This window comes from Myotis yumanensis, unplaced genomic scaffold (genome assembly GCF_028538775.1).
Source record: "Myotis yumanensis isolate MYYU_CA2020_CCGP unplaced genomic scaffold, mMyoYum1.0.hap1 SCAF_1, whole genome shotgun sequence".
NCBI lineage: Eukaryota > Metazoa > Chordata > Mammalia > Chiroptera > Vespertilionidae > Myotis > Myotis yumanensis.
The window spans coordinates 8,564,423-8,588,744 of NW_027223752.1; the positions used below are offsets into that span (position 1 = coordinate 8,564,423).

Below are 24,322 nucleotides of genomic sequence, written 5' to 3' on the forward strand. Positions count from 1 at the left end.
AGGAAGTAAGACTAGAGCTCCAAGTTCAGTTGCAGTGTGAATTGATTGGCTGATTTGGGGCAATTAACTTCTTTGGTCTTAAATTGCAGCATCTTGAGAGCAAATGTGCTTGTTGTTTTTTTTTTTGTTGTTTTTTTAAGTTCCTCTCCAGCTCTGTTTGTCTTCTGATTCCATGAATGTAGACCATTGTATATAGAGATATATCACACAATTACTCACACTGGGAAATAGTTGCTTCTTCCGTCCACTTCTTTGTAAATAGCTTTATATTTAACTGTTTAAGTTAGCAGTTGCAAGTTTTTAATTATGTGTGTTTTATTACATGAGATAATGAGTGATAAGTGCTTAGAGTGAAGCACTTGTTGCCAAGAGTTAACTGTCGGGTTATGGTTGATTTCAGCCCTCACTGTGGAGCTTCTCATTCAGTGCCAAGCTGGTGGCCTGCTAACCTACATTTAAAATACAGTTTGTCCCAGCTGAGGCTATAAATATAATTCCATCCCTATTGAGCTCAATATTTTTATTTCAGGCCTTAAGATTTTAACATTTAAATGCTAAAATATTACTAAATGCAGAAAAACAAATTCTTCTGTGTAATCCTTTTAGCTGTTTTTTTCGGAACAGGATAATTTAAGATTAAGTTTTCTTAGGATTTCTAGAAAAGCATGGGATAGATGATAAATTCTCAGTTCAATTCTTGTGAGAAAGATGTGGATTCAATTTTAGACCTACATTAGAGGCAGATTGGGAGGCAAACTTGAAACGGATTGGATTTCTCAGAGGGCTCTGGGAAAAGTTACCTTTATTTGCCACTGTAGCACATTAGGAGCACATGGTGAACCCTTCTCACACTGGAGTACTATTTGAAGCGTGAAACAATAGAACCAGCCATGGTCTTATCTGTCTGTCCTTTCTCGTCTCATTGAGTGACATCATTGGTGCCACAGAAATGTTAATAACCAACTCCAGTGGTCCTAACTCATGTGAACTTATGATGGAATAAAGCATCACCATCCCCTCACCCATTGACTTGATGTAACAGTAAGCCCCTTTTATGGTGAATTTTGCTGCTCACAAGCCACATGTTTTCCTGTGACCCTGTGCTAGGCCATGACATGGTTTAAAACTACTAGAATAATTTTGAAATAGTTTCAGTAGTGTTTTTGGACTGTTTGTTTTTTTCTCCTTTTCTATTTAAAAATATTACACAAGTAATATGTGATTATTGACAAAAAGTTAGAAATTAAGATAAGCACACATTAAGAATGGTATAACGAACTTCCACATACCTGTCTCCCAACGTTGCCATTTGTCTCATGTCCACTATTATCTCACCCTTACAGTGGAGCAAATCCCAAACATCATATATCTTCTGTATTTTTTCTATGTGCATGAACTGGTTTTGGAAAAAACCACTACATTTTCATATGTAAAAATTTTACATTTGAACAGTCTGTTTTTTGACAGATTCATAAATATTCTTTATAGTTGGTCTCTTGATTTATAAGGGTCTTTTTATTAACTTGTTTTGCTTTTTTCTACAAGACATTGAAAATAACAATATACTGTTATTTTTAATAATTTGATTACAGGTCTGGCCAGTTTGGCTCAGTGGATAGAGGGTCGGCCTGCGGACCAAAGGGTCCCAGGTTCGATTCTGGTCAAGGGCACGTGCCTGGGTTGTGGGCTCAGTCCATTGTGCAGGAGGCAGCCAATCAAAGATTCCCTCTCATCATTGATGTTTCTCTCTCTTCCTCTCCCTTCCTCTCTGAAATAAATAAAAATATATATTAAAAAATATGATTACAGTATGAGTAGTTTTTATATTTCTTTGAGATTCTTTTTGTAGAATCCCATTTTAAAAAATATATTTTATTGATTTTAGAGAGGAAAGGAGCGGGGGAGAGAGAAACATCAGTGACAAGAGAGAATCATTGATTGGCTGCCTCCTGCACACTCCCCACTGGGGATCGAGCCCGCAACCCAGGCATGTGCCCTTGGCCGAAATCGAACCCGGCACCCCTCACTCAGTCCGCAGGCCGATGCTCTATCCATTGAGCCAGACCAGCTAGGGCATAGAATCCCATTTTTATTGTTGCATTTTTCATTTAATGATATAGTAAATGATATAGTAAAATAAATAAATTACTACCTTCATTTAAATGGCTACATGATATATTCACCCATTTCCTTCTTGGAACACATAGGATGTTTTGTTACAAACAGAGCTGAGTTGACTGTCTTTGTATGTGTGTTTGCTCATTAAAAGTGTTTAACATTGCCTGGCTGGCATGGCTCAGTGGTTGAGCGTCAACCTATGAACCAGGAGGTCACAGTTTGATTCCGGGTCAGGGCACATGCCCGGGTTGTGGGTTCAATCCCCAGTAGGGGGTGTGCAGGAGGCAGCCAAATGATTCTCTCTCACCATTGATGTTTCTATCTCTCCCCCTTTCTCTCCGAAGTCAATAAAAATATATTTTTAAAAAAGTATTTAACATTTAAGATAGGAAACAAACAAGAATGTTTCTAAGTTTAAAGCTCTATTAATTTTTCACAAAGTAGAATCAACCCCAGATTAAGAAACAGCATTCCTGGCCACCCAGAGCCTCCCCTGTGGCTCCTTCCTCACACTCCTCAAGGGTGACCACTGTCTTCACTTCCAGCATCGCAGATTAGTTTTCCTGATTTCGAACTCTATTTAACTAGCATTATTTAGTAAATGCTTCTCAAGATTGTGTTTGAGATCCTTCTGTGTTCTGTTCTTAGTGCCTTACCCCATGAGTAGTAGTCCCTGGATAGCCCACCGTGTATTTAGCCTGCTGTAGATGGACGTTTGTGTTGGGCCAGTTTTTAGCTAATACAAATAGTTCATACATGTGAGAAATACCTTCTAAAGCAGTGGTTCTCAGCCTTGGCTGCACATTAGAATCACCTGGGAATCTTTTTAAAATCCTGATTTCTGGGCCTCATCCTCCGGAAATTCTGTTTCTTTGTTATGGGGTGGGGCCACAACATTAGTAACAAAGAAACAGAATTTCCAGGGGATGAGGCCCAGAAATCAGGATTTTAAAAAGATTCCCAGGTGATTCTAATGTGCAGCCAAGGTTGAGAACCACTGTTCTAAGCGAGGAGTTGGATTTATGTCTGAGGAAAGGAGGCTTTTGCTGCATGTTGCCAAATTGTCCTGCATAAAGGCTGTGCCAGTTTACACTCCATGGGAGTTAGGTGAGGCCTGCTCCTCCACATTCCTGTATGTGCCCGTCTTACTGGTCCACATTTTGAAACTGGTGCTATTGTGTTACTAGGGCTATACTAGTGCCTAATACATTTCAGATGCCTAAAAGAGCTTTTTAAATTTCCTGGGGAAAAACAGAAATATTTAAGTGGCTCTTCCTGTGGCGGCCTATAAAGCAGTTATGCCCTAAAAAATGCTGAGTAGTTCCAGTGATGCTATAAGATGAAGGAGAAATCAAAGCTTTCATCGTAGTAGTACTTGGGATGGGTCAGCTCTCTGTGACTCTCATTGATTTGAGGCTACTTTCTTCAGCTGAGGCCTGGCTGGACCAGACTATTTGAATTACAGAAGCCACAGTCAGTGCTTAGGTCACTGTTTTAGTGGCTGATCTCTCTTCATTGTATAAGACAAGTTCAATGTTCTCGCTACCTCTCTTGCTTCCTGTTTGAAAATACAGCAACGTACAGGCTCCAAAATGCCGTCTTTAATGTAAAATTACTGGTACACATCGGTGTCATTTTCTGAAACTTTGTACGTTACAGATTTAGTAGTTCGTTGTCCCAACTGAAGTTGGGTGCTTGAAAAAAAGGTAGCCTCAGCTTGCTCTGGTTAAAAGAACAGTCCTAGGCTCAGTGAAGCCTTAGGCAGATCACCACCTCTCCCTGGGCCTCAGTTTCTCTGTAGGATGAGAAAATGGGGGCATGGAAATGGCAGTGCTTCTACACAGTTAGGGATTTAGGGCCGCTCTCACTTCAAATGGGAGCTCCTCTGCTGAGGAGCTTATATTACTGAGCTACTTGAATCAGAAAAATTTTTAAATCAGCTATGTGCTGTGCCAAACACTGTAAGCGCATGAACTGCCCACTAGTAAATGTAGGAACACAAGAGTATAGTCCTTAAGCAGCTTCTGGGCACTGCTCTCTGCCTTGAGTGGCCTTAGTTGCCCGGTGCTGTCACACCACTTTTAGAAAGTTGTAGAATTCCCCACCCCACGCCTTTCATGGAAACTTTTAAAAATTATTCTCTAAGAACATCAAATGAGTGTTTTTTGCAGAAATGAAAGTATCTTGCCTTTTCGTCCATTTGAAATGTTCGTGTTCCCGTAAGAATGGGAATGCATATTTCTATGCATCTTTAATGGGGTTTAATAAAAAATAGGTTATTTGAATATATCAGCATTTTAATGAGATGAGATCTGGTTTTAGGACACGTGCAAATTGAATTTATCTGGCGTTTATTCATAGTTTTTCTTTAATGAAGAAATCAGTATTTCATTCGCCTGGACAAAGCACCACGACAGCCTGGTGGCCTTTTGCCTTGATAGACTTACCCTGAAAGTGGAGTGCAATATATGAAAATGAAGAGAGGGCGAAGGTGCTGCAGCTTAGCAGCTGTTTAAGTTCATTTTACAAAACTACTTAGAGGGAAGAGGAGTAGATTTTGCATAGCTAACAGTTTTAAGTGACAGCTGCCTTGGGAAAAAATGATGCGTGATAACAACAGAAGCCTGCTATTTCAGCAGACATTTGAGTGACAGCACTGGGTGGGGGGAAGGTGCTTCCTCCGGCACCACCTGCCCCCTGCAGGTCTGCAGGGGATCTTTCTGTGGTGAACAGCAGGCAGTCCCACAGATGGTTGTTCTGAAGACCTCACCGAATGCATTTTGCCTATTTTGTACCCAGGCACCTCTTCCCATTGTGGGATGGTGGCAGGAAGATGGCCCCTGCACGTCACATCTCATCATCTCTCTGGGTTCTGAGATGGTCTCACTTTGCCCTTCCATCTTCCTCATGGAGTCCCGTCCCTCTCCTCATGGCCTGGAATGTGAGTGGCGGGTGCTCCTTCCGGGCTCCGAGCCTTCAGAGCATGCTAGTAAGGGACGTGGGACGGCTGTTGTCAGTGAGGGTGGGCCTGGTGTGTTTCAGAGGAGGAAAGCAGAGAGGGAAGCTGCTGTCCTGTTTGGGAAAATTATGTTGGAAGGAAAACATGCTCTACACCGGGGTTCTGCTGTTGTCTGCAGGAAATTTAGGGCAGAAAGAAATATTTCTGTTTCTCCTATTTCTATTTCTTTGTAGGCATTAATGAATGAGGAGAATTTTCAAAGCCTCTATGATAAGCAAAAAATCCTTATGCTTTCAGAAGAAGACGTATAAGTTGAAAAGGGGAGCTAACTTTTCTCAAGTGGCAGGCATCATACTTGGGACTTTTGTATTTTACTCCATTTTAATAAAAACACCCTTTGAGGTAAATGCATTGTGAAGGTAGGGCTGGATTCCGGGCCACATGGAGCAGGGCTGGAATATTTGGTTCCCACCTCACCAGGCATGGGGACATGGAGTCACACAGTGATGGAATCGGAGGAGGCAACAGCAACGTGGTGCAGTTGGAGGAGCCAGAGGCAGAGTACAGGTGCAGGGACTCCAGCAGAGCTTCCTCACAGCTGATCCTGTCCCTGTCCCCACCTGTAAGATGGGCCTGGCAGGGGAACTTAGGGCCCTGGTTTGTGACAGCACCAGAGGAGCTGATGCAGAGGAGCTTTGTCACCAGGATGTGACTTCCCTCTGTCTGCTAAGGGCACCCACAAAGGCATTCGTTGTTAGGTAGGATTTTGGTCAGCAAGAGGATCATATGTTTGCTTTTATATCTGTCTGGCTGCTTGTCTCTTCTGGATTCTAACACTTTACTTTTCTTTCCCTCCATTTTCAGAATTGCTTCATTTCTACAGTAGATATTTAATGAGACCTATGTGCCAGGTTAAGACATAAGTTTCTGCCCTTTCAAACACGGAAACTGTACAATTGATTGACATTGTTTTCTACTGGGATTAGTGATCCCAAACCCAACTGACTTCTTAACACCCCTGCTCTGATAAAGGTTGGACTCTTTAAATATCATTTGTGCCAATTTTGCAGGGTTTTGCGATATAACTGTTGAACTGAAGATACAGAAGGATGGGTTGTGCATATGGGTGTCTCACAGATTAGACTGGGTTTTTGTTGTTGTTAATTCTCACCTGAGGTTATTTTCCCACTGATTTTAGATAGAGTGGAAGGGAGGAAGGGAGAGCGAGAGCGAGAGAGAGAGAGAGAGAGAGACACACACACACACACACACACACATACACACACACACACATTGCTTGGTTGCCTCCCACACGCATACTGACCAGAGCCTGGGATCTTACCTGCAACTCAGGTATGTGCCCTTGACCAGGACTCGATCCTGAGACCCTTCAGTGCACAGGCTAATGCTCTAACTACTGAGAAACACCAGCCAGGGCTAGACTGGTTTTGTTTCTAATTAAAGGGAAAATTATGTTGGATTAGACAGGTGGGTTGGACACCAGAGCCTGTGCCATGCCTTACAGCTGATTGTTACCTGAGTGTTAAATTGTTGACCTGAGTGTGAATCGCTGTTTGGTATTTTTGTCATGGGAGCCAGGTTATTTTCCACTATGTTGAAGAAAACTTCTCTTAAATAGTGCATTGAGCCTTGTTCACAAAGTGAACATCTCAGCTCTGAGTGTTCAGAGCCTCATTTCATTCAGTCTGTGATTTGGAAGGTGCTGGCGTTTTCCCAGTCCCCCCACCCCCCCGATGACCAGTTAAATGTGCATGGTCCAGCCCAGATTGTGGACTCACCCCTCGCAGGCACTAGGAAGCCCGGTCTCCCCAAGAAAGGCTATGGAGCAGCCCTGCTTTGGGATCCTGAGTCTTAGGCAGGACTCCACAGGTCTCCTTCTTTCTGAGGAGGGGAGCCCTCATGGCCCTGGGGAGTGATCCCTTGTTTACTCTGGGCCCCAGTCCTGGTTGCCTGGGATGAGGGCAGAGTAACAGTGGAAAGCACGACCTCGTCTCCTGGGTTTCAGATGGGCACTTTGGAGCTTCGATGCAGTGGGGTTGCTCCAGCTATTTTTGACTTATCCATTCAGGCTGTCAGTGACTCAGCAGGCTCCTGACTTTTTCATTGTTTTTAAAAGGAGCTGGACTTTCACAGTATATGGAATACAGTTAATATGCTGCGGCTAAGTAGTGATCAGCACTCTCAAAGGTGAAGAATGCCTCTGGTGGTGAGATCAGGAGGAAGTGACACTGGTGCTGCATAAGCAGAAGCGTGTGGATGTCAGGGTGGGGTAGGTGCTCTAAGTGAGAGCAGGATGTGAGGAAAGGCCAGGAGGTGTGCAGAGCACAGGCAGCCCCTAGGGGTGAAGTGTGTGGAGGGGCCCACTTTAGAAAGGCCTGTAGATACCATGCGAGGGAGCTGGCCGATGTTATGTCATGCCTGGCAGGGCCTAGGAGGATTTGAGTGGGAGAGTGACCTAAGGCTTCATGAAGATTAACCTGACGAAATGTGTGGGCAGTGAGGTGTTTGGTTGAATTGGTTGTGGGCAGAAATGGGTGGAAAGAGCCTGGTGCTCAGCCAAGGAGGCCGACCTAGGCTGGGTGGGGTCTGGGGAAGACTTCTTGGTGAGGCTCTGCAGCCGTGATTTGGTAGGGGTGCCGTACAGGGGGCCCAACTCAGGCAACAGGCCTTTATGCTTGAGAGAGGGGCTTAGGAGGAAAGAGAGTGGTGTCTCGTATAGACGGGGTGAGCTTCTGGTCTGGGTGGGTATTTGGCAGCTGTTAGATATGCCAGTAAAAGGACTTGTTTCTGGCAAGTTTTGTGGGATTGGTTCTCTCTGAGGTGATTCTCGGATGAGGAAGGAGAATGTGAAATTTTGGGAAAATAAAGCCCATCTTTATTACCTACATTGCCCCCATAATAATCTTACGTATACTTTTCAAAAGAAGTCTTTCTGAGATATTTCCATATCACATCAAATGCTTCTGGGTCCTCAGGTAGGTTCCCACGCAGAGGGCTCAGCACAGGCCCTCTCTGTGTTCCTGTTGGCTCGGCAGCTGGCCAGCAGCTTAGGTGGGGTCTGGGATGAAGGTGTGAGCTGGAACAGGAGAGTGTCTTTTGCAGACCTTTATGGTGCTGGAAAGATAGATGCCCAGTAGTATGGTGCTAAACCAACTAAGCTGACTCTGTATTGCAACAGTATCTGTTATAAAATGAATTCCAGGGATTTTAAGGAATAAGAGTCCAAGGAGCTGGGCCATGTGGTCCAGTGATTAAGTGTCGACCTATGAACCAGAAGGCTGCAGCTCGATACCCAGTTAGGGCACATGCCCAAGTTGTTGGGAGGGGGTGTGCAGGAGGCAGCTGATAAATGATTCTTTCTCATCATTGATGTTGCTATCTCTTTTTCCTTCTCCCTTCCTCTCAGAAATCAATAAAAGCATATTAAAAAAATAATAAGCCGGGCGCGGTGGCGCGCGCCTGTAGTCCCAGCTACTCGGGAGGCTGAGGCTGGAGGATCGCTTGAGCCCAGGAATTCTGGGCCATAGTGCACTATGCCGATCGGGTGTCTGCACTAAGTTCGGTATCAATATGGTGATCTCCTGGGAGCGGGGGGCCACCAGGTTGCCTAAGGAGGGGTGAACTGGCCCAGGTCGGAGACGGAGCAGGTCAAAGCTCCCGTGCTGATCAGTAGTGGGATCGCGCCTGTGAATAGCCACTGCACTCCAGCCTGGGCAACATAGCGAGACCCCGTCTCTTTAAAAAAAAAAATAAATAAATAAAATAAACCTCCAAGGAAAAGAAAAGCAAGACATTTTTTTGTTGTCTTACTTTTCTTACTGGAGGATATTTTTCCATTGATTTTTAGAGAGAGTGGAATGGAGGGGAGAGATAGAGAAAGGGAAACATCAATGTGTGAGAGAGACACGTCACATTGCCTCCTGAATGGGCCCTGACCAGGGCCAGGGATCGAGCCTGCAACTGATGTACGTGCCCTTGTCTGGAATCGAACCTGGGACCCTTTAGTCTGCAGGCCAACATTCTATCCACTGAGCCAAACCGGCTAGGCCTAGGGCGAGAAACATGACATTTTAAAGTTTGTACTTATTGATCAAGGATTTTGATACTCAGCTCTGTAGTAGGAGTTTTAAACCATCATTTAAAAATTTTCTTGCCCTGACCGGTTTGGCTCACTGGATAGAGTGTCAGCCTGGGGACTGAAGGGTCCCAGGTTCGATTCCGGTCAAGGGCATGTACCTTGGTTGCAGGCACATTCCCAGTAAGGGGTGTGCAGGAGGCAGCTGATCGATGCTTCTCTCTCATTGATGTTTTTAACTCTCTATCCCTCTCCCTTCCTCTAAAAAAATCAATAAAATACATATTAAAAAAATTTTTTTCTGAGTTGTGAATAAGATACTAACAAATTATTTGTAATTATTAACTCCTTATGCAGAAACTAATGAGTATAATGATAAAATTTAATCTTACTGTTGAAAAAAATTAAAAACAATTACAGTTTCATTCATTAACAGATATTGAACATTTATGACATACTGAATATGAATACTCTACTGGGACTGAATAAGCAAATGTGATCTAATTCTTAAAATTGTTAAGACATTTTAATAAATTGGTTTTGGTAAAATCCATACTTACGAATTTTGATAGTTGGCAATAATTAGGATGCAGAAGCATTACAAAAATTCCAAAGTGTGTGAAACCCGTTTATGCAGAATCCACCAGAAAGCTGAAAAACAAAAGCTAAGTTTGTGGAACAATACAATGATAACTGTTTAATAAAGGCATTCTGCTCCTTAACAGGAGTTTGTATTGGAATTTTTACCATAATTGTAGTGTAATTGATGATAATAGACATATAACAGTACTGTAATCACATAAGTGATCAAATACTAAATTTTGTGGAACAAATTAAGTACTTGGGAATTGAGATAAGGAGCCAGCACAAAAAATGGTGGTTGGCAAAGTGCTTGCTGGAGGTGGTGGGACTTGAACCAGATAGGTAAGGTTACTGGAAACAGGGGTGAAGGAGACTATCCCAACCGAGAGGGCTGCCTGCCTGCACCAAACTCAGGCCATGTGGTGTGGGCAGGTGGAGGGTGCGGCAAGACCCTTGCACTGCTCCCCACAGGTTCCTCAGCTATAAAATATAGGTGATATCACGGCAGTTGGAAGGATGCTGTGAGATTAAATGAGATGGTAAGTGCAGAGTTCCTGATGCATAGCAAGTGGCCCATAGATGGAAGGTAGTGTTGCTGTTAGAGAGGAAGGAGGGGCCAAACCATGGAGGGCAGGACTGCTAAGTATGGCATCTTACTCTGATGTGATGGGAATTAGGAAGCCATTTGACCCTAAGTAGGATGTGACCAGGATGAATTAATAATGGTAGTTATCATTTGAGTGATTCTGTGTACTCTGTGCTTTATATCCATTATCTGCTGGCCTCATCACCACCCTGCAGGGATGCTGGGGGGTGGGGTGGGGAGGGCAGGTTGTGCTCTGAGGCTCAGGGGGAGGAAAGAGCATGTTGCACTAGGTCACCTTGCTACCAAGAGGGAAGACAAGGCTTCAGGTCAGGCCTGCCTGGTTCCAGAGTCTGGGCTCTGTCCTTCCATGCTGCCTCCACCTGGGAAGCCACCGTGGGCTGCTGGCCCCGTGCGAAAGAGCAGTGGCTGGCTCAGGTAGTTATTACTGCTACTAAAAAGGCATGTGAGTTCAGAGTAGATGTGGACACATCCCCAGCCCCAAAAATGGAGGAGGAAGAGGAAATAGGGCAGCAACACATGAGTGGAAAAAGAGACAAAGCCTAGGACCACAGGTGTCAGAGACCATTGTGCTGGGCTTGGGCTCCAGAAAACTCAGGCACCAGTGGCAGAGCCTGTGGGAGTCTTCAAAGTATAATTTCTTTAGGCACACACCTAGCCGTTACTCGGGCTTCACAGGAATTCCTGCTGCAGGTGCCTTCTGCCTGGCCAGACTCCTGCTGTGCAGTACAGCAGTGAATACCATTGGGCTTGGGCGGGGAGGAGTCACCTCATAGAAGAGGTGTCCTGAGGGCTCCTTTGGTCTGGGTCTACTTTTTTTTGTTTGTTTGTTAAATGTATCACCCGAGGATGTATTTTTCCCCCATTAATTTTTAGAGAGAGTGGAAGGGCAGGGAAGAGACAGAGAGAAACATAAATGTGAGAGAGACACATGACCGGCTGCCTCCCACATGTGCCCCACCTAAGCCAGAGATCGAGCCTGCAACTGAGGTACGTGCTCTTGACTTGAATTGAACCTGCAACCCTCAGTCTGTGGCCGATGCTCCAACCACTGACTCAAATCGGTCAGGGCTGAGTCTACTTTTGTGGCTTCTAGGACAGTGGTCGCCAACCTTTCGGACCTCACGGACCACCAGTGGTCCGTGGACCACCAGTTGGCGACCGCTGCTCCAAAGGTTTCCTTAAACCAGTGGTCGCCAACCTTTCTGATCTCATGGACCACCAGTGGTCCACAGACCACTGGTTGGCGACTGCTGTTCTAGGACACTGCTTCTCGCACTGGTGTTGAAGGACCAATTTTTAAAATTTCCAGTCTATCTGGACAGATTAAAAAATTTTGTAAAATAAAAAAGGGATTGCCCAGCCAGTGTTTCTCAGTGGTTGAGCATCAACCTATGAACCAGGAGGTCAAGGTTTGATTCCTGATCAGGGCATATGCCTGGGTTGTGGGCTCGATCCCCAGTGTGGGGCATGCAAGAGGCAGCTGATCAATGATTCTCTCTCATCATAGATGTTTCTATCTTTCTCCCCTCTCCCTTCCTCTCTGAAATAAATAAAAATATAAAAAAATAAGATAAAAAAGGGATTGATTACTAAGAAAAGAAACTAACTGAAAAAGACACACAGAATGCACACTCTGATTTTTTATTATTAGATTCAACAGATACAAAATTACTCTATCATACTGCTGTAAAAGTTTCTAAAGCTTATTCGCAACTTCTGAATTTAATTTTGATTGCAGACTGTTAAACTATGCATAGCCTGATTCATTTTGAAAGCAGTGATCTAGGAAGAGTTTGTTAAGCAAATTAGTAAACAGGATGTTTTTGGAATATTTACATGACTTTGTGCCTTTCAGTTGACATTTAAAATACTTGAGGTGTTTATTCACAGATGATCTAATTACAGTGACATCTTTTCAGTAAGTTCCACATTAAAGATAGGGATGTAGAATAAATATGGGGTCGGCAAAAATAGGTTTACATTGTATGGAAAATGATACATAATCCTATATAATAAAACCCTAATATGCAAATCGACCAAACGGCAGAACAACTGGAAAGACTGGTCGCTATGACGCACACTGACCACCAGGGGCAGATGCTCAATGCAGGAGCTGCCCCCTGGTGATCAGTGCGCTCCCACAGGGGGAGCACCGCTTAGCCAGAAGCCGGGGTCACGGCTGGTGAGCGCAGCTGTGGTGGTGAGAGCCTCTCCCACCTCTGTGGCAGCGCTAAGAATGTCTGACTGACGGCTTAGGCCTGCTCCCAGGGGACATCCCCCGAGGCTCATGGACTGCAAGAGAGCACAGGCTGGGCTGAGGGATTCCCCCCCCTCCCGAGTGCACGAATTTCGTGCACTGCGCCCCTAGTCCTATATAACAAAGAGATAATATGCAAATTGACTGTCACACCCTCGCACAAGATGGCCGCCACAAGATGGCTGGCAGGGGAGGGCAGTTGTGGGTGACCAGGTCAGCAGAGGAGGGCAGTTGGGGGGACCAGGCCTGCAGGGGATGGCAGTTAGGGGTGACTGGTCTGGCAGGGGAGGGCAATTGGGAGGGACCAGGCCTGCAGGGGAGGGCAGTTAGGGGTGACCAGTCTGGCAGGGGAGGGCAGTTGGGGGGGACTGGGCCTGCAGGGGAGGGCGGTTAGGGGCAACCAGGCCGGCAGGGAGGGCAGTTGAGGGCAACCGGGCCGGCACAAGAGGGCAGTTGGGACGACAGGGCCAGCAGGGGAGGGCAGTTGGGAGCACCCAGGCTGGCAGGGGAGGGCAGTTGGGGGCGATTGGGCCGGCAGGGGAGCAGTTAGGCTTCAATCAGGCTGGCAGGGGAGCGGTTAGGGTTGATCAGGCAGGCAGGCAGGCAGGCAAGCGGTTGGGAGCCAGCAGTCCCGGATTGTGAGAGGGATGTCTGACTGCCGGTTTAGTCCCTGTGGGATGGGGCCTAACCCGGCAGTTGGACATCCCCTGAGCGATCCTGGATTGAAGAGGGTGCAGGCTGGGCTGAGGGGAACCCCCGTGCACCAGGCCTCTAGTTAATAAATAATAGACTAAACTTTTGTGTACTCACAACTGTAAACCTACTTTTGCCAACCCCTGTGAGCCAAAGAACTGAAGCTAGTGTGGCGATTATAAAGGATCCATAGGTTTACACTAGTTGCAATACTTGTAAAAATAGGTGCTTTTACTTGCTCTGTTGTTTCTGAGAGCCATTGTACATTCTTTTGCTCATTTCATTTGTTAGTATGTTTATTAATTTTTGTATTGCCTTTGATTTGATTTTTATATTTTAGCATATAATGTTAGATATATTCTTTTAGGGGAAAGATTCCCTAAGCAAACATTTATTTACAAATTTCCAGAGTTATATATGCTGACATAGAGATCCTGTAATAATTTAATTTGTTCATATTTTGAATTTGAGTTTTGGCTCTAGCTACCTGACCTCCCAGAGTACTCTTACCACTCAGGACTAGGCTTCTAAATGCTCAGGTTTTGAGTTTGCTCAAAGATGCCTGTGATTTTGAGGTCCTCTCTTATTTCTCAGTATTTTATTTGTTATCTGAAAAGTCAAACTCAAGAATGCTCGGTAGAGTGCACAGGCCTCTTTGGAAAGAGGTTATCTTCAGAAGCTACACAGGGCAGGGGTGATTGGTAGAGAGCTGTGTGCCCAAGAGCAACGCACAGGCCCCAGTGGTATTTAAAGGTCGCAGTCAGCAGCGTAGTTGTCTCCACCGGTGGTTTTCGAACAAGAGTGGGAGGGGTGGGTTTCCTCTATGTCAGCCATAACAGCCCTGCACATTGGGTTGCACAGGACATTGCTCACGAAGAAGAGAACCTGACTTAAAAGGTGGGAGGCACATTGGAAAGTCACATTTAGCCCAAGTCAGAGTCATTTGCCTTTACCTTTAGGGTGTGTGACTGTTTTCTCCCTGTCTCCTTTATGGTCAACAGACCTGGGTTCCAAATCCAGTCCTGCCACGTTCTAGGTAGGTATGGTGACCTTGGCTGAGTTATTTAACTTCCCAAAACTTGTTTTCTCATCTGTAAAGCGGGGGAATATTGTCTACTTAGAAGGATTATTGTTAGGATGAAAGATGATGCATGTTCTGCACTTGAGTGAGTATGGGCTCCATGGGTGAAAGTTACCTGAGAGTGAAGGTGGGGGAAGGATGGGACCTAGTAAGGAATGCCTGCTTACAGCAGTGGTTCTCAAACCAGAGTGGAGCACGTTGGGATCACCCAGAGCCTTTAAATGCAGTTCTGATCATTTGGTCTGGGTGGGCTTGAAAACTGGCATTTTGAGTGTTCAGGTGCTGCTGCTGCTCTCTGGTCTGGGGACCACACTGTGAGAACATGGGGCTGCAGGTGACTCACCCATGAGCATGGAGGGGCTGAGCTTTCATGTGGTTAGAGGCTCTCTGTTAGAAAATGCTTGAATGCATTTTGCAAATACTGAATTTAGTATCTCAAGGATTTTTCCTGAAGACCAGGAGTCTTAGTTAAATATATTTGAAGAAGAATAAGTTGTGAAAGTAACAGTTATAAGCATTTTATGAGTAGTCTAATAATGTCAAATTGGCTAAGGTATGTGAAAGTGCTTTGATAAAATGCTAAAATCTGAAAAATTATTTTAAATACCTTTGTTTTTAAGATTGAACATCATAGTGGAGTATAAAATAGTATAACTTAGATTTCTCATCTCAATGTGCTGTTTACCGTATGTGTTTTTCTCTTTCTCCTCCAGGCTGCTGACTTGAGTAAACCAATAGATAAAAGGATATACAAAGGAACACAGCCTACTTGTCATGACTTCAACCACCTAACAGCCACAGCAGAAAGTGTCTCTCTCCTAGTGGGCTTTTCTGCAGGCCAAGTCCAGCTTATAGACCCAATCAAAAAAGAAACTAGCAAACTATTTAATGAGGAAGTAAGTAGTACCCTGTCTTAGCTGTTAAGAATCCCTTTAAGAATGTATATGTCCTTACCAAGGGGAGTGGGCCTTATTTTACACTTTTGAGCTAAGCCCATTTCTCTTTCTCTCAGTCCTACCTAGTCTCACCCAGTTTAAATGTGGTGAATGAACTTGTTGACTTTTGCCTGTTCTTCCCTGGGATAACGGTTTTGTGTGTGTTTTTTGTGGAGCATGCTCAGGTGTCTGTAGCAGGTATTTTAAAACTCCATTATAATGGAGATAGGGGTAAGACTGTGACTTGATTTTTATAAATTAAATAAGAAAATGTAGAATTCCAGACCTTGTTCGCTTGACCAGAAATTTTCATGCAGACCAAGGAGCTTGATATTTAGCTAGGCAGCTTACATGGTACTAAAGCTTTGGTATGTATGTCTGACAGTCCTTTGGCTAAGGAGCAATTCTCTTGCTCTTGAAAATATTTGCTGCTAAATCACCTTTGACACAGTTAGAAATCCTGGCACTTAAAATTGGATCACACGACAGAGCTTTTGCCAGTGTTGTAGTATGTACTGGGGTTTCTAGTATCTTCAGTTTCATTCTGGAAGGAGCCGAGATATCTGAGCTGTCTGTTCAGGAACATATCAAGACTGTGAAACATGGCAGGTAGAAGTTGCCAAATAGGTTATGTTTGTGAAAACTGTTGGAGTGGCTTTTTGGCCCTAAGAATTGCGATGTTCTCCTTCCGGTATTTTCTATGACTCTCCTAGCCCGTGGGAAAGATAGCGTAGGTTGGCCAATTTACAAGTCCTGGGTTCTCCTCTGTGTGTGACCTCAGCGCTGATCTGACAGGGTCAGGTTGAGTGGGATTCCTCTTCTCAGGAAGGACATGTGGTCTCCCACTGTCACAAGATTTTTAAAAAAATATGTATTTTTATTGATTTGAGAGAGGGGGAAGGAAAGGGATAGAGATATGGAAACATCGATGAGAGAGAAATATTGATTGGCTGCCCACAACCCGGGCATGTGCCCTGACCTGACTGGGAATCGAACCAGTGACCTTTTGATGCATGGGTCAACGCTCAACCACTGAGCCACACTGGCCAGGCACTGATGCATGATCTTAACGCCATTAATTTGGAACAGAAGCACATTATAGATTCTGGTTTTTAAGAAATAATTTTGTTTGGGGGAGAATATTCAACTTAACACATTGCAGTTAAAATTCTGATTCTTTTGCAGTCATTATGGTACAAGTTGCTCCTGGGTGGCTTTGCCAGTGGACTTGGTGAACTGATTTGAATCATGCCATCTCCTCTTCTAGTTTCATCTGGGTTGACTGGAAACAAAAGTTGCCATCTGGATTGACAGATTGTAGAGGAAAAGTATTTAAGTCCATTTTCCACTAACAAAACTTAAGCAGAAAATTATTCAATTTACCTAGATATTTTACTAATATCATCTGAGGAAGTGATTTCTAAATTAGTTGATGATGCTTAACTTTTTTGGTGGGGGAGAGTGGACACAAAACCATCCTTCTCTGCACTGTTGGTAGAAATTGTGAGGATTTGTTTGCGTGGAGGTAGGAGCGTGTTACTGATGGGGAGGGGATTGGGACCATGTAAAGTGCTGTGGTAAACACGGTCAGGAGGCTGCTCTGGCCAAGGATGGCATGAAATGCCACTTAGAGGACAAGGGTTTGTGTGTCATCAATGGAGGGTGGAGCCAGAGACCACGGGTCTCTGGAGTCTCAGGGCCCTGAGAGCACGCAGACATCAGCCAGGCCTGCCCCTCACTCTGGACACCTGGAAGTTGCAGGTTAGAAAGCACCTTCTTGCTCTTAGTGATCTAGGCATGAGTTACCTTATACTCTTTTCTAAATTTATCTTTATTGTTGAAAGTATTACAGATGTCCCCTTTGTTCTTTTTCTTTTAAATTTTTATTTCAGAGAGGAAACCAGAGGGAGAGAGAGATAGAAACATCAGTGATGAAAGAGAATCGTTGATCAGCTGCCTCCTGCACCCCCCCTCCCTACCACCCACTAGGGATTGAATCTGCAAACCTGGGCATGTGCCCTGCCTGACTGGGAATCGAACACTGACCTCCTGGTTCATAGGTCAACGCTCAACCACTGAGCTACACTGGCCGGGCACCTCACACTTTTTTTTTTAAATTAATCTTTATTGTTGAGATTATTACAGATGTCCACCCCCCCCCCCCCCCCCCATTAGCTTCCCTCCACTGGTTCCCACCCCACACCACCCCAGGCCCTCGCCACCCTATTGTCTGTGTCCATAGGTAATACATACATATGCATATAAGATGTTTGTCTAATCTCTTCCCGCACCCCCACACATCCCCTTCCCTCTGAGAATCATCAGTCTGTTCCATTTCCATGCTCCTGATTCTATTCCATTCACCAGTTATTCTGTTCATCAAATTTTTTATTCATTTGATTTTTAGATTCAATTGTTGATAAATACATATTTGTTGTCACTTCGTTGTTCATAGTTATTATCTTTACCTTTTTCTTCTTCTTCCTCTTCTTAAAGAATACCCTTCAGCATTTCGTATAATATTGGTTTGGTGATGATGAACTCCTTTAGCTTTTTCTTGTCTGTGAAGCTCTTTATCTGACCTTCAATTCTAAATGATAGCTTTGCTGGGTAGAGTAATCTTGGTTGTAGGTTCTTGCTATTCATCACTTTGAATATTTCTTGCCACTCCCTTCTGGCCTGCATAGTTTCTCCTCACACTCTTTTTGCATTTTGTTTGAAAAATGGCTATTCAAAGGCATGAACTATGTGTGATTAATGCCAACTTGGCACTTCACCTCGAAGCTGAGCTTGATTGTCCTTCACAGTGAGGAAGCTCTCTGGCTGTGCGGGTGACATTTTCATCAGGTTTTGGTCGGGCTGTCTAAGAGCAAGGGTCGTCAGAGGTGTGTGTCTCAGAGAGCCCAGGTATGGGCTGGCGCAGTCGTCATGCTTTGCAGGGGGATGACAGTCAGAGGGTATATAGCAGTGATGGCGAACCTATGACACGCGTGTCAGAGGTGACACTTGAACTCATTTTTTTGGTTGATTTTTCTTTGTTAAATGGCATTTAAATATATAAAATAAATATCAAAAATATAAATCTTTGTTTTACTATGGTTGCAAATATCAAAAAATTTCTATATGTGACATGGCACCAGAGTTAAGTTAGGGTTTTTCAAAATGCTGACACGCCGAGCTCAAAAGGTTCGCCATCACTGGTTTAGAGCGTTTTAGATGGCCTTTCTGTTCAGGGGCATGGGCCATTGTCCCAATGTTTCAGATGAGGAACTTGTCAAAGGGAAGGTAAGTGAATTGTCCAGGCCAGGTACATGTTGGTGTTAGGGATAGAACTATAACTTAATTCCACAAGCTTGTACTGGTCATGGACAGTTAGCCCCACCACATATGGTTGCAGGATGGGCAGGCCCTTGTCCTCTCAGGAGCGCTCAATTTAGTAAGATGGGCAGACAGTGTACTGCGCCATGTGTTATCCCAGTGTTAGGAACATAGTACCGGGATATGTGTTAACTGAATTCTCCAGTGTGTATCAAATATCATAAAATCAAATCAAAAGTTAGCTCGGTGGAAGAGGGCCAAGAAGGCTTCTAGACGTGACATTGGATATCTGGGTCTTGACAGACGCAGAGGAGGTGAGAAAGGCCTTCAGAGCTGGATTAAACAACTTGGCATATGGAGGAACAGCGCCGAGCCCAGTGTGGCCAGGCCCCAGTGTGTGGGCCTCAGTGGCAGGAGTCCGAGCCAGGCCGATAAACTGCAGCCAGACTGAAAAAGCCCTTTTGTGACATGCTAACCAATCTAAATATGACACTGGAGGCTGTGGGGGAAGCTTTGGGCTTTTACTCAAGGGAGTGACAGGATCAAATGTGTTTTTTTAGAGCTCTTGTCAGCACTTGTGGAAGGTGGATTGGAATGAAGAAAGAGAGAATGAAGGTAGCAAGACCAGTGAGGAGGCTCTAGTAACTGTCCAGGTGAGAGCTGAGGGCTTGAACTAGAGTTGTGGCCATTTTTTCATTCATTCGACAGACCTTGATTACCTACTATGTGCCTGGCACTGGGCCTACATTGGCAGATTTCTCTCTCATACACACACACAGACACAAACACACAGCAAATGGTGACTTGTGATGTAAGAGGAGACAGTGGGCCTGAGAGAGAGAAAATGGAGGCCACTGTAAACGGGGAGGCAGAGGACATGTGTTTTCATCTCGGCCTCACGTGAAAAGGAGGCCAGTCAGGTAAGGAACTGGAGGTAGAGTGCTCCTGCAGAAAGAAGAGCAGGTGAAGGCCCGGGAGTGGGGAAGAACTTGGGGCCCAGAGAACTGAGAGAGGATGGTATACCTGGGAAGGGTGGTGCCAACTGAGGGCCCCCTCGGGGTCTGGCCCAGGTCTTCGTCTTCACCTGAGCCGTGGGGTCCCATAGAAGGGAGCAGGAGCACGAGGCAGTCAGATGGCGATTTTGAAAATGACCCTGGCTGCTTCTTGGAAACCAAATCGCGGGGGGGTGGGGGGGTGGGAGGGATGAACAAATTGTGGGTTCCTGGAGATCCTGGATAAAAGGAAGGAGTCGGTGTTGGGGAATGGAAGGAGAGATCCAGTTCCATTCTGTACTTACTAAACCTGAGAGGCCAGTAGGTGGTTGCATACATCATCTAAAGCTCAAAACTAGAGGCAAAAATTTGGGAGTTGTCAGCATATAAATAGTAATCACATCCTTGAGATTAGAAGAAAGGTCTGTGAAGAAAGTTTAGTAAGAGCAACAACAGTGCCTGGACCAGGTCCTGATTGTACTCTGAGATTCTGGTCATCACATCATCCTGTCTCCAAAGGAGCTTTTAGCACAATCAGTTTATTACTGCGAATTTGCAGACTCAGCCCAGTGGCTCAGAATGTGGAGCCTGAGGCCGAGGCCTTGGGTTCAGACACCAGCCCTTCGCTGACTGCTTGCTGCTGTGGGCCTGTCACTGCAGCTCCTCTCAGCTGGAAAAGGGTAAGGACAGTGCCCGCCTGAGAGAGGGGTGCAGGTGAGATTTAGCAGAGGGCCTGGAGAGCGAGCCCTGGTGGGTACTCAGTCAATTCCAGGTAGAGAGGAAACTCAGAGCGTTCCATTCCCCAGGGAATGGAAGGAACAGCTTCTTGGGAGGTGAGATACTGGCATTTTTGAAGGAGAAATAGCAATTTCCAGAATGAGAAGGTCAGAGCAGGGCAGCCAGGCAGAGAATCCACGTGCGGGAGACTGAGGATGGAGCTGCTTATCACAACTGCGATATCTGTCACCACAAGTGCCCATTCTCCAGAGCATTTTCAGCCACTGCTCCACACGCATGGTGCACACATGCCCCAGTGGTGATGATTCTGATTATTCTGATGTTGCCTCCTTTCTGGAGGTGCCTGGTACATGCAAATACACTACACACTTGGGTAGGGTGGATGGCATGGAATTGTAAGTTCCATAAATCCACCTGAGATTAAAGGTAGATGAAAAGTTCTATGTAGCAATCAAGTAGATCTTAAAATGTGAGTTTTTCCTCTATGAATTAAAAAAAATGATAAATGCCTCTAGAAACATTGGGGCCCAGAGAAGTACCAAGAAGAGGGAGAACATCACCTGTCACTCCCAGTGCTCACTGTTAACTTCATTTCTTTGTAAGACTAAGAGTCACACTGTCCAGATGCCAGTGCCTTCACCTCCCAGTCTGGCCTCTGACCTGTTCAGTTCAGTTCAATTTGCAGAGGTGAGTGCTGGCTGCTCCCAGGCCATTGCGGTCACACTGGAGACCCTGGCTGCTGGACCAGGGCTAATCTGGAGGAAGGAAGTATCTGGTCCTTTCTGGCCTCCCTCAGGAGTGTTGGCCTCAGATCAGTGGGCCCCTGAGTGGATTTTAAGTTTCTGTTTGTAGCACTTGTATATGTCGTGCCCTGGAAAGTGTCTGATGAGCCTCCTTTGAGACTGTTTTGGCACTTCCAATAAACTCCCAGAACATGGAGCCTCCCTTCATAATAAGAGCATTCAGCCTTGTGTGGAGCACCCTGAGGGATAAGGGGTTTACTTTTTATTACTAGTGGTTATGATGTATTGGGGAGGAGGAATTACAGGCACAGTTTCTATATGATGATACACTTAGCCTTGTTCATCTTTACAAAAATTCTAATTATTTCAGGATTGTAGCCATAGAATAGTACTTCAAAGGATTTTGAAGTATATATTCATTATTGGATAAGATGTAAAATCTAAAAAAAACTTGTCATCTTGGCTTCTTTCTCAACTGACCTGTAATAAGACCCTCTGTTCTTGATTTTCTCCTTGTCACAGGGCCGGCATGTTGAGTAGGCTCTTTAGATCAAGTCCAGTTGAAGGGCACGGAGGAGGCCCTGACTCCTGGGCCCTGTTGGCAGCCCAAGGCTGTGAATTCACTCACTCCCCCAGCTTCAGGCTCCTCCTGCGCCTGTGCCCGTAGAGGGGGAAGGGGGCCAGGTCTGGCCTTGGCCTTGCAACCTTCTGTCCAGTTCTGTCACAAAAGAGCGGTTCTGCGCATTCCTTAGTTTTGTTTTTGTTGTTGCTTTTTTTAATCAAAGGAAGGAAATGAACACATAACGATCTCAGAGTTTTAACATTGATAAAAATGACATCTGACCCTCTTCTCCTTGGCTTTGAAGTAGCCTTTCCTAGTGTCTCCTGAGGGAGCCACGCCTGCAGCCGCTCTTATTGTGGCTGCATTATGGCTTTTCCAGCAGCTGCTGTGGTTTTTGAACTGCTTGTTTTAGTATTTTTGTTATAAATTAATATCTGCATTTTAAAATGCACACCCACTCCCTCAAAATAACTTTTTCCTGCTTGTCATATTGATGGTAGTGAAATAAAAGATTAAGTGCTTTGGAAGCGTCATTTAGCAGCGATGCTTGAATCTGGCAACAGAATGATATTTATTCTTGCTTCCTTTTTACTAGTTTAGTACAGTTAGAAAATCTTATCTGTTAATGCCTTTCAGAATGGTAGTTCGGGTGTGTGTTTGGTTTTCACTGGATTAATATAGGAAGTGGGACAGTTTTGCTGCCATTCAGATAGGGAGCATGGGGGGCCTTTAGTGAAGACCTGGGAGAGTTTTGGGTGCGGGAACCCAGGGAAGAGATTCTGAAGAATCCAGAATTTTGATTTTGTTTTTTTATGAAAGTGATTACAAAAATAGGCCTTGCAGCATTTTGGAATTTGACTCTCTTTATTAGAAAGCCGTTTCCTCACAGCAACCTTAACTGCTCAGCCTCCCCTGCTGTTCCTCCAGCCCCTCCCTGTTCTCTCTGCTCCTTCCCATCAATGTCTTCCCTCCACTTCTCTCTTCTGATCCCTCTTTGGTGTCTTCCTGATCTCCAGACTTGTTGCCCTGTCCTGCCTGCCCAGAGCACTTTCTCTCTGAGCCTCAAGTCCTGTCCCCTGACCTAGGAAGATTTTCATGCCCAGAGCAGAGCATCTGCCTCTCAGCCCCACCCTCTCCTCATGGACCTTCTGGGTCCTTTCTCTGCTTTTCTTCTGCTTCCCTAATTTTTTTCCTTGTAAGTAGGATTTTATAGTTTCACACTCCTTTTCTTCCTTGGAGCTCTAGGATGTCACAGACCTGGCTCTCACTGTTCCTTGCCTTCCACTCATTTTCATTAGCTGCCTACTAGGTGAGAGCACTTGGATTTCTCCCAGCTTAGTCTCCCCTCCTCTTCATCCTTTTCTCTCACCACCTTCCCCGTTACTCAGGCTCAGAACCAATCACTTCTCACATGCCCACTTCATCCCCCACCTTATACTCCACCCAGCCTAATCCATGCCTGCCACCCAGACTGGTCAAGTTTAATGTCCTCAGACAATTGTCATGGCCTCCTAACTGGTTCCTCCCCAACCCAGCCCATCTTCTATTCTGTGCAACTGCCGGATTTCACATTATTCTGGCATTTCCCTTTCTGAAACCTTGGTGCCCCACTGTCTGCAGCAGCACTGCCTGCAGAGTAGGGCGTCAGCCACTTAGGCAATTTAAACTTTTCTAATGGCCACAGCACAGTAAATCAGTAGAAAGTATGTGAGAGTAAGATTTTATTTTATCCAGTATATCCAAAATATTATTTCAACATGTAGTGTAATCAGTATAAAGATATGAATACTCTAGTTTCCATAATTTCTAGTCTTAAGAATCCATTGTGTATTTACACTCACGGCACAGTTCACTCAGACCGTTCACATTTAAAGTGCTTGGACAGCGCAGCGCTTCAAGGTCTCCGTCTGAGCCCCTTAGCCTGGGACCTGATGGCCCTGAGTCCCAGTTCATGATTTTAGGCCGAATTTCCTGCCCCTGCCCGGGTGCTCCAGCCAGAACAGGTGCTGCGCTTTCCTTTCTCCCAGTCTCCCCCCCCCACCCCCCCACTCTTCTCTTCTCTCTCTGGGATGGCCAGTGCCTGCCTTGATCCCGCCTCAGCATCCTTGTAGGTGCTGTTCCCTGTGCAAGGATGCTGTTCCCTGTATCCTCTCAGCCTGCTGTCTGCCATCCTCTCTGTCCACGTACAGCTGCCCTCACTGCCACCGAAAGGCTTTTATGGGCTCTTCAGTTTGAGATTGAAATCACTAGAGTTCCTCCCTGCCCTCACTTTATTGCCCCCCCCCCCCCCCCCCCCCGTGGCTTATTCTGCACAGCACTCATTACCATCAGGTCTTGTGTATTTCACTATCTTCTTATCCCACTTGAAGATAAATTCCATGCCAGAAGGGGTGTCTGTCTGTTTAGTCAGTGTGGATAATACAGCAGTGATACCTACCTTCCTATGGGGAAATGGATGCTCCTACTTACACTGCTGATGGGAATAGAATTGTCTTCCATGGGAGGTAATTTGGCGATATCTATAAAAATTATAAACGCATATACCTTTTGACCCAGCTATTCCACTGGGACTTTACCCTGCAGGTATATTCATATCAGGTGTACCGGTTAATAATGCGGATTTTATAATCAAAGAAAACAC

The 24,322-nt window shown here is 45.2% G+C and overlaps 1 protein-coding gene across 8 annotated transcripts in view; it reads left to right on the forward strand.

Moving 5' to 3' along the window:
• The window catches only part of LOC139009182 (WD repeat-containing protein 20), a 52,479-nt gene that overhangs the window by 21,780 nt on the left and 6,377 nt on the right, over positions 1-24,322 (forward strand). For 3 of the 8 annotated variants that reach the window (XM_070413293.1, XM_070413313.1, XM_070413275.1), the window contains exon 2: positions 15,107-15,289. The exons of 2 other annotated variants lie outside the window; for them this stretch is intronic. Coding sequence is in view for 5 of the 6 variants with exons in the window: in XM_070413313.1 (XP_070269414.1) it covers positions 15,107-15,289 (183 nt within the window). In the remaining variant the exon portion in view is untranslated. Of the gene's footprint in view, positions 1-14,313; positions 14,349-15,106; positions 15,290-19,206; positions 19,300-24,322 lie in introns of those variants that run through there. 3 more of the 8 variants (XM_070413303.1, XM_070413341.1, XM_070413322.1) reach the window with 2 other exon arrangements.